Source organism: Solanum dulcamara, chromosome 4, assembly GCF_947179165.1.
Source record: "Solanum dulcamara chromosome 4, daSolDulc1.2, whole genome shotgun sequence".
Classification (NCBI taxonomy): domain Eukaryota; kingdom Viridiplantae; phylum Streptophyta; class Magnoliopsida; order Solanales; family Solanaceae; genus Solanum; species Solanum dulcamara.
Window position 1 is genome coordinate 81,109,463 of NC_077240.1, and position 15,927 is coordinate 81,125,389.

At 31.5% G+C, this 15,927-nt stretch overlaps 1 protein-coding gene across 1 annotated transcript; it reads right to left on the reverse strand.

Annotated features, from left to right (window-relative positions):
- Positions 1 to 9,337: 9,337 nt before the first annotated feature.
- Positions 9,338 to 11,516, reverse strand: LOC129885210 (loganic acid O-methyltransferase-like). Its single transcript, XM_055959407.1, has 3 exons — positions 11,403 to 11,516; positions 10,050 to 10,724; positions 9,338 to 9,900 (listed from the first exon to the last, which is right to left on the reverse strand). The coding sequence occupies exons 1-3, from the start codon at positions 11,469 to 11,471 to the stop codon at positions 9,562 to 9,564; spliced, it is 1,083 nt and encodes a 360-aa protein (XP_055815382.1). The 5' UTR covers positions 11,472 to 11,516; the 3' UTR covers positions 9,338 to 9,561.
- Positions 11,517 to 15,927: the final 4,411 nt, after the last annotated feature.

Sequence of the window (15,927 nt, forward strand, 5' to 3'; positions counted from 1 at the left end):
TGTTGTTGGTTGGCTGTAGTGATTAGGGATGTAATTAGAAATTTGGATAGGGCACTTTATAGGGGAGGTGCTGCCCAATTTTCGTTAACGCCTTAACTAATTAAAGAAATAGTCGAGGAGACAAATAAGGAAATAGGTTCCATGAATGCTAAGGTGCAACCGAGGGCACTGAAAAGTTAAGGTTGTTGATACTCGCATTTTTTTCATGTTAAATAGGTTCGTAGGGCGACGACGTGAACGTGATGAAGAGAAGTTCATACGAGGTATGTGAAGCTTTCTTTTGGCATGTTTTTGGCATAAGTATGTAAAGCTTATCTTCTTTTATTTTGGCATGTCTTAGCCATAAGTGGTTGGTATATATAATGTGGAGATAGTCCCATTCTTAGAATCCCGAGCATGATTCATTAGTCTTATTCACTTCTTGATGTTAGAACTCCCGCGATGGTTAAGTTATGATCTTGTAAGCCTTTTACGTGATAAAAAGTAATACACGTGAATCCTATCTCTTGCTTTACTTGAAATGGCTTAATGTAAGTGAAACGATGTATGATATGAGTTAGAGATAGTTCCATATACAGGATCTGGATGTTACTCATGACTTGTACTCACTCTTGAATGATAAGGGTCTTAAAGTAGTTGAACTACGACCCTTGAGCCTTCTATAGGCTGAATAGTAATTGGATGTGTAAGCTCCTAAACCTGGGGTTCTTGGGCATACTTTACGATAATGGTTGAGGGATAGTTGATATGCTACTGAGTCCTACATGTACGTATATGCATATTACATTATATACGGATCGGGCCGTCGTACCTCGGCATTGTTATGCATTATACGGATCGGGCCATCGTACCTCGGCATTATTATGCATTATACGGATTGGACCATCGTACCTCGGCATTATTATGCATTATACGAATCGGACCGTCGTACCTCAGTATCATCATGTAATATATGGATTGGGACATCATACCTCGACATTATCATGTGACATATGAATTGGGCCGTCGTTCCTCGGCATTATTATCATTATTACACGATATGTGGATTGGGCCGTCGTTCCTCGGTATGTGCTTGATATATATATGGATCGGGCTGTACGTTCCATAGTGCTAATAATGTGCATATGCCTATAGTGATAGATGATGTATTTGTAATACTGAGTCCCCGAGCGGGCCAGATACAGTACGGGATACTGGTATACAGGAAATGATTTTATGAGGTGCAGGTACAGTACCCTATTAAATGCTATACTTGATTTCCTGCATCTCTGTTTCAGTTGTTATCCCTGTTATGTATGCTTATATACTCAGTACATGTATCGTACTGACCCCCCTTTCTTCGGAGGGGGGGGGCTGCATTTCATGCCCGCAGGTACATACGTTCATTTCAGAGATCCTCTAGCTCAGGATATCCGCTCACCTATGATTGGAGGTGCTCTGCTATTCCGGAGCCTAGTTTTTGTATTGGTCCTCCGATGTATATATGTATTTGTTCATTCAGGGGTACGGCGGGGGCCCTGTCCCGCCATAGTTACCGTACTATTCTTAGAGGTCTGTAGACATATATGTGTGGGTTGTTCATGAGTTTATTTCGGCTGGGCCTATACGACACATTGTAAATGTTTTTACGTTATGAAAGCCTTGTCGACTTGCATTCTCTTTCATGATACGATATGAATGAAAGAGGCTACACGTACATGAAAAAGTTTTAACTCATTGGGATTTTTATGAGTAATATCACTTTGCTCATAGTTCAATTTGACTACAGTTCACAGGTATGTATACGGGGGTCCAGGTCGGATCCCAATCACGGCCAACAGGGTTGGATCGTGACAAATACTTAGCTGGACAAGCATAGAACAGACCTAAATATGAACAAGCTAAAAGAAGGAAAAAAGGTAGTGCAGAAATGGATATCAAAAGTGATAGAAAAACCAACTGAGGAGATTATAATAGACAAGAATGAACCAAGACAAACTTCACATGAGGCTGGTCCTTCAAGAATAATCACACCTTGGCAGCCTAGCCCTAACATAACTCTAGCAGATTTTCTAATATTTTAACCAACATTTGTTAAGAATGAGTTTAGTCCATTGAGTATGTCATGTTATGAAGAGAACACCTGCCCTCCTGATAAATGAGGTCAATCTACAAATCATTGATGACTTGGTTATTTTGGAATGTCAGAAGTGCAAGTAAGATATATAAGGAGAAAGAGATTCAACAGCTACTAAAGAATAAGCACATTTCTCTAGCTGGTTTAGTAGAGACTAGAGTTAAAAGTCACAATGCAATAGGGATTAGCAACAACATTGCTTTAAAGTGGGGACTTATACACAACTATCAGCATGCTAGTAATGGGAGAATATGGATCATATGGGACACCAATAAGTAACAAGCTACAAAGATTAGAGAAGAAGATCAACTGATACATTGTCTCATTGAGGATATTGGAACTGACTTCAAATATTACCTCACTGTGGTATATGGTTACAATACTGTAGAACAGAGGAAAAAACTATGGAGCAATCTTAGAGACTTAGTTGGTGGAATGGTAGATCCATGGCTAATTAGTGGTGACTTCAATACAATACTATAGCCATAAGACAGGTTATATGGTAATTCAGTCCAACCCACTGAACTTGTTGATTTTTCAGAATGTTTACATGACCTGAATCTTAGTGAACTGCACTAGAAAGGTGAATATTATACTTGGTCAAACAAGTAAAAAGGCTCAGAAAGAATTTGCAGTAGAATTGACAGGGCACTAGGAAACTTTGAATGGATGATGAAATGGGATCACATAGCAATAAATTATGATGTGCCCAACTTATTTGATCATGCTCCTATGTTACTTAAGATGACTACTACACAATCTTGTATCAAATATTCTTTTAGATTTTTCAATGTGTGGACTGATCATCCCTCTTTTCTTTCAATGGTAGAGCAGGAATGGCAACAAAGAAAAGCAAAAGGGCACATGAAGAATATATGGATACATTTGAAGAATCTTAAACCACTATTTAAGATGCTCAACCAAACTGAATTTAAAGCAGTAACTCAAAGAGATAGCCAAGCAAGAGATAAGTTAGTTAATATTCAGAAACAATTACTGATGCAATATACTGATAACCTACAAGATTCAAGAGAGGAGCATGCTAGAATATCTTAAAAAGTGGTCAGGTATTGAGGAGAGTACAATCAAACAAAAGTCCAGGGCTAAATGGATCAAACTTGGTAATGCTAATTCAAGTTATTTTTCATCTGTCTTAAAGGAGAGGGCCCATAGAAAATAAATGAATGAGCTGACATCACTAATTGGATCCAAACTATTTGATCAGGAAGATATTAAGCAGGAAGTGATATAATTCTATTAGGGTATAATGGGATAAGCCACAAGAAATCTCAGAGCAGTGAATAAGCTAGTAATGAATGCAAGGACAATACTTTCTCAGTAACAACAACTGGTGTTGTGTGCCACAGTGACAGAATCAGAAATCATCAGCAACTTGAAGGCTATTGGAGATGATAAAGCTCCTAGTATAGATGGTTATAATGTATATTTTTTTAAGAAGGCATGGCATATTATAAAGGAGGATATCATAGCAATTATTTAATACTTCTTTACAACTGGTAAGATATATCAAAGTATCAATTGCACTGCAGTCAATCTTGTACTTAAGGTGACCAATCCAATGAATATAAAAGAGTATAGGCCAATAGGTTGCCGCACAGTATTGTATAAGATTATTGGAAAAATTTTGGCTAATAGATTGCAAAAGATTATCCCCATAATAATCAATCTCACACAGGTTGATTTTGTACCTGAAAGAAGAATATGAGATAATATTATCATGGCTCATGAGTTAGTAAAATCATATTACAGAAAAAATGTTTGACCAAGGTGCATGATCAAAATAGATTTACAAAAGGCTCATGATACTATAGAGTGGATCTACTTGGAGCAAGTGATGAAAGAACTAAATTTTCCTGGCAAGTTCATTACTTGAGTTATGGAATGTGTAAAAACTGTAAACTATTCCATTCTAGTAAATGGAGAACCAACAAAACCATTTCCTGGAGCAAAAGGACTAAGTCAAGAGGACCCAATGTCTTCCTTTTTATTTGCAATTGCCATGGAGTACCTGAGTAGATGTCTTACCACACTTGATAAAGAGCAGCAGTTCAAGTACCATCCCAGATATGTTAAACTGCAAATTACTCATCTTTGTTTTGCAGATGATTTACTATTATTCTCACAGTGAGATTATCCTTCTGTACAGGTTATGATGGAATGCTTCCAAACCTTTTCAAGTGCTTTTGAATTATAAGCTAATATGGAAAAAGTTATATCTATTTTGGAGGTGTATCACCACAGGAGCAGACTAGGATTCTACAAATTACCAACTTCACATGTGGTGAACTCCCTTTCAAATATCTTGGAGTCCCTTTGTCCACAAAGAAATCTCTTTATTGCAATGGAAGCCACTGATCAAAAAGATGATAACTAAGATTTTTTGCTGGACCTCTAAGAAACTATCATATGCTGGCAGAGCACAATTAGTTCAATCAGTATTATTTGGTATTCAGGCCTATTGGGCTCAGCTATTTGTTCTCCCTGATAAGGTTATCAAACTAATTAATAGCTACTGCAGATACTATCTATGGTCTGCAAACAATACCATCACTAAGAAGGCTTTGGTTGCATGGTCTAGAGTGTGTTCACCTCTTTGCTTTGGAGGACTTAACTTGAGAAATATAAGCATATGAAACAAAGCAACTATAACTAAAACTTATTGGGCACTGACAAAGAAGAAAGACGGATTGTGGATTAGATGGGTTCATAGTTACTACATAAAAGGACAACAACTTGAGACAATGAGGATTCCTATGCAAGCATGCTGGATGATAATGAAGATAATTGAAGCCAAGAAATCTCTTATTCAATTCTAGCCTGATGAATCTTGTGGACATAGCCTGACTAGACAACTATACATGCACATGCTAAGCCTAGAACCTAGAATTATATGGAAGAACTTGAGGTACAAAATTGCAGCCAGACCAAGAGCTAGAATTACACTATGATTACAACTGCAGAACAAGTTATTAACTACAGATAGGCTTATATAGTGGGGAAAAGCAGTATCTCCTACATGCTCATTATGAAATGACCTTACTGAGTCTAGAGACCATATATTTGTATCATGTGTGTATGGAAGAAAACTATGAAGAATACTACAACAATCGATTCAAGCCAAGCCAATATACTCCATAACATGGGACTAACATCTTACAGAGGTACTAATGAATGCAAAAGGAAAGATGAGAGCTGCTCAAATATTCAAGATGGTATACACTGAGTTTGTGCACTGCTTGTGGATAGAACGCAACATGAGAATTTTTGAAAACAAGAGACGAGAGCCTGAAGTCATAGCTAGGGATATTGCATTTGTTTGTTGTGTTAGATCTCCTAACAGAATTAGATCTCTCATTTGTAGTTTCAAGCTAGATTAGACATTGATATTGTTATGATACATTTGGATAGCTGGCTGTGTTAGTCTGCTATGGTGCTTGTAATCGTTTTCTATTGGTGATTAATAAAAATGTTTGTTACCAATATATATATATATATATTATTTTTATTATTTCTTCTTTTTTCTTTTTATTTTTTTCCTTCAAAATTTAATATTTTAAAAAGAAAATTATCCATTCGAATTCAAATATAGACACTCTATCATTAATAGTGACCAATTGATCAATAAATGTGGTGGAAATACATTTACAAGCCATTTTCTTCCTCGTTTTTTTAATGGGTATCCCCAAAGGGACCGTTTTCTCCCTCTATATCTCTTTAAAAAATTGATTGATTGATTTTTGAAAAATTGTATCCTATCATTTTTTTCCCGTCCTTTTGTACAAATATTTTTTTCAATTTAAAATAAAATATAATTTGGTTATACATTTGACTGATTTTTGATTTTTCTTAAAAGATGAATTTCAAGTTAGAAAAAATGATTTCCATTAGTTTTTTTCAAAATAATTTTTTTTCAATCATAATTTTTTTTCAAGTTAAATATATATTTATAATAACAATTTGATTTTCAAAAATTATTTTTTATTTTTTTAAATATCACATTATTATGTTTATGAGTCTATTATTTTATCTTTCTCTTTGATTTTGTCATATTATTATATAAGTGATTATAGACCAGGATTTACAAACTCGAAAATTTAAGACATATGCTTCATAGAAGTAAAGCCTATATATCAAAATTTAAATAGATGTTTTGATCATAAATTTCAAAAAAAAATCAGTTTATTTGGTATATAAAATTGAAATTGAGGATAGAAAAATATGCACAGTAAACAGTTGAATTTTAAAAAATGAGGTATTTGATGAAGCTTTTGGCAGAAAATAAATATTTCTCTAGAGTAGCAGAAGTTGCTTTTCATAAGCTAATAAAATAATTTTTCACTAAAAAAGAACTTTTAAAAAGCTCCGTCAAACACTAATTATTTAAAATATACTACCGTCAATATCAGCAAAGTTTTGTTTATTTTTTTTTATTAATTTAATATTGTGCATAATTATTATTATTAAAAGTAACTATTGCAATGCCAAAATATCTTCTCACTGATTTATTTTTTGAGTGGCTACATATATTCTAGGAGCAAACTTATACCATTATTTGAAACGACTTATTTCTATTAATTAAAAATAAAAGGCGAAACCCATTGGTGGCTCCTTATAGTTGGCATCAACTTTCACTTAGACACCTAAATCAGGAGATGTTCATTTTAGACACCTTATGTAAGGGTCGAATGTGTTATTTTGACACTTTTTTGACAATCACCAAAATATATTAAGTGTGTGTAATGCACTCGTATGACGTGTCAAAAGCAGCGAATTAAATAAAGACACGTGGCATATATATATATATATATATATATATATATATAAATATAAATATATATATATCAAAAATAATTATCAAATAATGACTTTTGAATAGGAAAAAATGACCAATAATTTGATGACACGTGGCATTTTAAAATCCAAATAATAATTTTTTAAAAAATAAAAATTAACAACTATTAACCCTCACCCACCCCGCCGTCATCTTCTCCAACCCCACCCATCCCAACCTCAACCCCTCCCCACCCCACCAGATCTTTTTCTCCTCCAACACCTATCCAACGCTATTCATATCATCTAAAGAGGAAATAATGGAGCTATAATGACAAACAAAAATATAAATCAAATTGGGTCAAAAAATCCGACGAACCTCTATTTTTACCGGCAAAATTAATACAAATCTATGAGAGGAAACCGAAAAGCAGAAAAAAGAAACAACATTAGAGCAGGTGTCCTTCTCAGAGCTCTCATAGTTTCTAGATGCTTTCGTGTTCGTCATCTTTGTTTTTCTTTTTTTCTTTTTTCCTGTTTTCTCCTTCCTTCCATGGAAACACTGTTTGTTTGCTTACAAGTGAAAACACATACACACCCTTTCTAAGATTTCGCCTTTCCCTTTTGCATTAACACGTTTTCCTTTTTCACTTTTTCTTAATTAATTAATTCCCTCTAAAACTTCACTGCCAATAGCTAGCTACTCCATTTTAGTCTCTCTAGATTGTCTAGAAATTGAAGCTATAAAGAAGAAGAAGAACAAAAAAAAAATTAAGAAAAAACAGCTTCTACGCGCCTCAGATAGGTGGAAATCATGCGAGGTGCCAATTGTCAAAAAGTGTCAAAATGACACATTCGATCCTTACATAAGGTGTCTAAAATGAACATCTCCTAATTTAGGTGTCTAAGTGAAAGTTGGTGCCAACTTTAGGGGATCACCGATGAGTTTCGCCAAAATAAAATTATAATGAATGGTACGAAATTTCACATGATTATGATTGCGACTTGTGACGTACGTTGAGACCATTGATTTACAAAAGCGTAAGTTATGGTGAAGTGATGAAATTATTTTATATGAATCTCTCGACATAAATTGTCAAGTTGATATTAATAAGAAATACTAGAAAGCATCGGACACTGCTTTAAACAGTAGCATATGTAGATAATATTTATAGAGGAAGATTATACTAAATTTAAACTTGTATAATTTGTTTAGTCAATATTTTAGTTAGAAGAGGCGTAGGTTCTATTCTACTTATCCACGGTTTGAATTTGCGTCCTTAAGATGCTAAACTTGAGTTTTAAATCCTGACACTATTAAACTCTTTTTTTTTGGTGCCATAATTAATATTTATATATATTTAATGCCTTTGTCCCCAATGACAGAGGGGTATTCAGAATTTCAAGATGATGGGTGCACTATTATAAAAAGGTGGATCTAATATATAAATTTGATCGGTTTGACATTTAAATTCTTATCACTGAAAATCATTAAATTTTTAAAATTATAGGTCCAAAATTAATTCCTTATATATATATACACCAAAAGAGCTACTATTAACCACTTAGAGAGGTGTTATCTAATTTTAGAAAGAAAAATAAAACAGGATAGATATAAGATTTCAAATTTCTAACCTCACTTAGAGAGGTGCACCCAATTTTTATCGCATTATATGATACTCCGAGTGTGATTCATATATCTATATTTCTATATTTTTAAAATAATATAAAACTATTATATATAATCTCCGAAGGAAAACATGAATTCACGTGAACCTAGTCACCCCCTTATATACTCCCCTACCAGTGATGGAGTGGGACCCTATGAGGTGGCTCCTCCAATAGGCATCGTTATGCATAGTCCACGTGTACTATTCAAGAGAAATATTCTGATTTCTAATCTTACCATCGCAAGAGCAGACATGTCGACGATGACTTGTCTACCACCACAATGATCGATAGACATGTTAATTTCATTAATAAATAAATAAACATCTTTACTTGATATAGATATATTTCATGAATCCCTCATGCTGACATGACAAAATATTAGTCTTTCACCTCAATTTCAGTTTGTGAGACCTTCAAATTTTATTTTTAATTCTCTTTTAGAAAAAAATTAAAATTTAAATGTCCATTTGCCATATCATTCATAATTACAGCTCACGCATAAGATCTGCTGAATTTGGATGTCCACCAGACACAATAATATCAATCAAAGGTGTTTATCTAGTCATTGATACAACTAAAATGTCTATCCGATCATTGTGGACAACTCCAAGGGCCATCCACGTGATATTGTAAGTAGTAACTAGACTTATAGGCGTTATTTTTCTGGTATATTATTTTATTATTGATGTTATTTTCCAAAATATATGTGATTAGATGATGATTAAAACAATCTACTCATAACCAATATGCAAATCCCATGTTAACATAATACAATTACTCAATCAATATTTAAATGTCACAATAGCATAATACAACTACATCCAATAATTTTTTAAAACTCACAATAACACAATATAATTATCCAATGACATATATGTCCCGATCCAAACAAGGAAGCGCCATTCAACACGATCAGTAGCCCTGTTGTCTGCATATCAAACCCTTAATTACTCATAATAGATATTCTGGATGAGTAGGCTAATTTATTTACGTTTCAAAACAACAAACAATTGGCTTGCTTTCTTGTACTCAACTTTCATCCATGATGAAATTTCTTCACATTTGTCCATAGTCCTTGCAAACATTTCATCACTAATTTTAGCTCCAAAGTGTTTGGTGAATATTCCTTCTAAAGTAGCCCTTAAGTGAATTATTAAACTCTTTGCATCAGCCTCAGCCAGAATTTTTAATTGGGATTCTATTATCTCTATTTTCTCTATGCTAAAATAGCCACTTTTGTTTACTACTTTAGTCATGTCATTAGGAGAGGCTACATATAATGGCACATTGAATGAGTCCACTAGAGCTTCTTCAAGAATTCCCTACATTGCAAATGAAGAAAATTCAATTCCACTTTATGTGACAAAACTAACTTTGGAGGAAAAAAAGTTATTCCATCTGTACTAATTCATGTGGCACTATTTTACTGTTATAACGAATAAAATTATAAATAGAGCATCGACTTAATTACCTCATTGATCATATCAATTAGACTAGATTCAAAGAACTTGAGGACATTAAAACCAGCAACAACTTGTGAATGATCCAATTCACTATGAATTCCTGGTAAAATCATCACAATCATTCCATCTTCCACAATCTCCTTAGCTCTTGCATTCAAGAACACTTCCATGTCCTTCTCAAATTGCGCGACATAGGCACATGTTACATCCTCTGAGGCACCTATATAATGAATTTTCCCCTTATTCCACGATCGTGATTTCACATCTATTAGCTCCTCTGGCGTCTTAGATAGCCATTGGAGCGAATAAGATGAGTATGCAAAGTGAATTGAACGTGAAGGGAACAAATGTCCATAGAAAGAACCGGGAACAGCAGAAGCAAAGTATCGCCTTTCGATAGGCAGGGCTTTAAAAAGAGTATTGAAGTCATTTGTAACATGATCATTGAAAAATACTTGAAATTCAGGACTAATGTGTATGTCTTTGTGTTGAGTTTGGTATTTATGTGTTATTGCTTCTATAATATGTTGCATTGCTAAGAAAGTGTTTGGTCCAATTGAACATCCAAAGTCTACAATATGAAATGATGCAATATTTGAATTATTAGATAATAGGCTTTTGATATCCATATTTTCAATAATTGCCTCTTTTATCATTCCCATCATAACATCCGAGCCTTCTTTCTGCAAAGTAGAAATGAAAAAGTAAATGCTACCATTTCATTATTACAAAAAGAAATAGGAAGTCTCTTAATCAAATGATTTTCCTAAATCCATGTTAATAATATGTTAAGTTTTTTTATTTGTTTGCATGCTAGAATATCATGTTTAAGTGCAATCAATCGTTTAGTATGCTGGATAAGTATAGATAGTTTTGAGAGAAAAAATTGTATTGTTGATCCCTTGTTTGATTACTAATCATGGATAAGCTATACCAAGATAAGTAATTAGTATCAGAGTAAGTTATTCCCTCCCAGAGGTTGGAAAAAATAGTACCGGGATTAGTTATCCTGAAATAAAATAATGAAAATGAATAAAACACTCATGAAGAAGGGTATTTTTGTAAATAAATGACTCTTTTTTAGAAATTATGTATTACATGCTATTTTTAATACAACAAACCAAATAGTCAATAAGAAATAATAGTAAAATTACTAATCTTGGCACAATTAATTCAAACCTAACTTATTTTCAAAACAAAAAACCCTAACTTAGAGAGAACACACTTTCATTTATTTGATTGCACAGATGAAGCATGAATTCACAAGGTTCAATTGAACTTAGCATTTTTAACACGTCATAATATATATATGTATATGTTATAAATCGCTAAAATTTCAACAAATATTAAATTTTAAGTACCTGCAATTGAGAGTTTTTGCTGTAGCTGTAGATACCATTGCCACCATTCATAGGTAAAGATTCTGGCATTTTTATCTTTTTTAATCTAATCTTCCTCTCTCTCTCTCTCTTAAATATTTTGAATGTTAACAGATTTGAAGTTCTAATTAATAAAACTATTTATAGTTGTAAATAAGAAACAATAAGACAAATGATTTTTCTAATAGTTTATTCCATTATAATATGTCATATAACATTAAAAGACAAATTTTTCTAGCTGAGACAAATTGGACATATGTGAATGGTATATTCAGGAATGAAAGAAAGGCATAATGTTGGCTTAAAAATTGATAAAAATAAAGAAGCTACTTATAAAATGTATAAGTTCTTTTAATAGCAAGAGATCTTTTGAGGAAAATCGCGAAAATTTAAATTTAAAAGCGAATAATATTAATATGAAGAGTGTCGTTAGACTGACTTAAGTGAACAATAACAAAGTGAGAGCCAACTAAATGGGGTCTCAAACGGTAGATCATAATTTCATCTCTAAGAAACAAGTAAATTTTATAAATAACCACTTTTCAATTTTTGGAATTGAAAAATATCCATTGTTATGGAATTTTGTCAGGAATGAATATTATACATGCATTATTTCAGAAGGACAATATTTACTTAGAGCATGTTTGGAAAACCATCATGTAATTGGGATTTGGTGTAACTGAATCTAATTACATTCTTTGACATGTTTAGTAAACCAAGTAATTAATTGGTAAGAGAGGAATTTGGTGTAATTGAAGGGGAGTAATTACACTATTCAATTCTTAAGGGAGGGTAAGGAATTGGTGTAATTACATCATGTAATTACATGAAACTTTTTAAAATTCTTCTTTTATTTATATTTTTTATTTTTTATTTTAATTTATTTTTTATTTCTATTATTTTTTTAAAAAATATTTTTATTATTTTAATAGTTTCTATATATATATATATATTTTAAAATTTTTTAATTTATATTTCATTTCCTTCTCATTCTCGGCCTTTACTTTTTCATGTGATTCCATGCAATTTTTTATATTATTTATTTATTTATTATTCTATTTTTTTATTTGCATAATTTTGTTAGTATTCTAATTTTTAAAATTATATTTATATACGTTGTGTTAAAATTTGATATAAGAGTATTATATTAAATTTTTTATTTTGAATTTAGAATTTATGTCATATTAATTTATTTTAATAGTATTGACTTAATATTTCACATTGCAAACCATTTATTTTTTAGTTAAACTTGATAATTTTTTTTGTCAAATATTTTAATAATTTTATGACAATATTATGATATTAACATTTTTGTCAAACATACATTTCATGATGTTCATAAAAATTTTATACTTTTAGTTTTTTTGATTAAATTAATTAAAATATACTAATTTAAAAAATAAAAATAAACTATTTTTTTAGAATATTAGTTAAGAGAATATGTTTATTAATTAATATTTAATTTAATATCATTTATAAAGACCCTTATTTGTCTAATATAAATTTTAAGTTTAGATAATTAACTTTTATTTTTAAAATTTAATATAACCTTATAATTACACTTGTGCAACCAAACAGTACAATTATAATTACACTATGGTAAACAAACAACAACAACAGCAACAACCCAGTGAAATCCCACAACGTGGGGTCTGGGGAGGATAAACTGTACGCAGACCTTACTCCTACCAAGGTAAGACGACAGTTTCCGAAAGACCCTCGGTTCAATAAAAGCATAAAAAGAGGTCAGCTAAGGCTAAGAAATCCAAAGCGGTATGTGAAAATAAATAACGAAAGCGACACAGATAAAATAGAGTAATCAAAGTACAGAAAGTAGTAGATAGTAATATATAAGAACAGAAATCAGAGCACAAGAAATTATAGTGCGCTAATGCGCCTACTAATAAGGAATAATAACGAGACTATGTACTAGCCTTCTACCCTAATGTGGGTCCTCCACACCTTCCTATTTAAGGTCATTTCCTCGGTAAGTTGTAACTACGTCATGTCCTATCTAATCACCTCTCCCCAATACTAGATTGTATAATTACTAGGATGATAATTACTACCGTAATAATTACACCAATTTCAATTATCAAATGGCTTTCCAAACAGACCCTTAATCCTTTTTAATATGATTGCGATGCATGGTTTGAAAAGGCTAACTGAAAGACAAAAAATATATCAACATTCAAATTCCATAGGGGAAACTCCATAACAATGCCCTGAAATTTTATGATAGTGACTATTTTTCAAAGGAGAGTCATGAAATTTCCTTCCAAATTAGGATTTTAAAATCATTATACTAAATTCCAAATTGCAGGATCTTACAAAAGAGCAAAAAAACGTATGTAGAAATTAATTATTATGGTGTTGTTTTTTATTTATTGTTTGATTGTTGTACTAAAAATAATATGCATTACATAATTTCTAAGAAGAACTTGTTTATTTATAAATATACGCTCGACATTATTCAGTAGAAAAACAGATTTGAGGGATCTCAGGGATATTTTTGTCATTTTTATTATTTTATCACATGATAACTTATTTTGGTACTAATATACCACCCTCTGCTGAAATAACTTATCTCAATACTAATTATTAATCATGGTATAACTTAGGGCTGCTTATCGGGCGGATTGAGCGGATAATTTCACTTAACGGTTTGGCCTATTGGATATCGATTTTTAAATTTACTAATCTGCTAGCCAACCTATAAGATATCGGTTGGTTCGGTAATAGATTACCAATTATTGAACGGTTATTGAGCGGTGTATCGGCTGACCTATAAGAAGTTTGTAGACTAGTTGACAAGGAGAGAGAACTTAAGTTGACATTGAAAGGGTGAAGCTGATTGAAGAGAAGATATACCATACAAGCAAAAGTCAAGAATACATTGGCTTCAACTTAGTGACTGATATTTTTACAGAATTGCACACAACTAGAGTAAAAGACTTCATGTCAATTGGCTAAAGACTAAAAAAGAAGTTTAAGTATATGGTAATTTTTAACGAGTTAACGGTTTATTCAATAAAAAAATTTAATAATTCGAGCCCACACCAACAAACCGTTAATTGTAAAATTTTAATCCATTCCCCAACCATTTATTCGATAATCCAATACCAATAAGCCAATAAGTCAATTTTGCGGTTGGCTTATCGGTTACGGTTCGGTTTTGAACACCCCTAGTATAACTTATCTCAAAATTAGTAACCAAATAAAGAATAGGACAGTACTAAAGTTTTATCTTAGAACTATTTATGCTTGTTCAGTGTATCAAACAACCTCTAACCAAACATAGAATAAAATAATCTTGCATTTTATCTTAAAATTATTGTCCCTTATCTCTTATACCAAACGACCCCCTCAGTATTATGAACTTCATTATATTGTAATGGGGCTTATATTTATGTTCAAAATATAACATTATTGTAGCTCGTAGGTACTCAGGGGCGGAATCAAGCAGGATTGAGGGGTTTATCCGAACTTTCTTCAACGAAAAATTATACTATTTATCTATAGTTGACATTATTTTTTGTGAATCTATAATAGATGTTACTCTTTAATCGTTTTGTATGTTTACTTTTTCAAATTTTAAACTCATTAATGAATATTCTGATTCTGATATTCATCATAGTATGCTGGTACTAGTGAGTAAGTGACATGAAATAATAATTGAACTAATCGTATATAGCAGTAGGCTTATACTCTTTGTCATAAATGCCCTTAAACTATTTGAAATGAAATAAAACGTCATTTGATTATAATTTGGTCCAAAAATGCCCTTGCTGTCAATACTTTGGTCCAGAAATGCCCTTGCCGTCAATTTAATGGATCAAAAATACCCTTTTTCAAATAAATATAATCCTTACGTAAGGGCCATCCTATCCAACTTTCAGGCAAAAGCTTTATTTTTTTTCCTAATAATATTTCTTTTATTAGCAAATCTTTATTCTACTTCAATTAAAAAAAAAATTAAAAAATTAAAAATATTTCTTATTTTATTATAATTATTTTTATCGTTATTTGAATAAAAATTAATAATAAATTTATTATGATCTTATATATATGACATATATTATCCGTTAAAACTTAGAGTACATGGAATTATTTCTTTTTAATTCATAAAATGAGATTACGAAGAATAAAATAATTTTCTACATGTTTATTACTTAAAGTTGTTTAAAAATAAAGAAAACAAGAATAGAGTTCCTTAAAAGTAATATTTTTATAAGTAACAAGATTTATTTTTTTTATAAAAAAAGTATATATTTATTCGGAAAAAAGTATTTTTGACCTATTTTGTAACAGTAAGGGAATTTTGACCCATTAAATTGACGGAAAAAACATTTTTGAACTAAACTATAAACGGAGACATTTTTATGCATTTCAAATAGTTTAAAGACATTTTTGACTTTTTTCCCTATTTTTTATTAGGGCAATAAGTCACAATGTCATTTGGATAGTTGTATTATGTCATTGTGACATTTAAAAATTAATTGGGTGG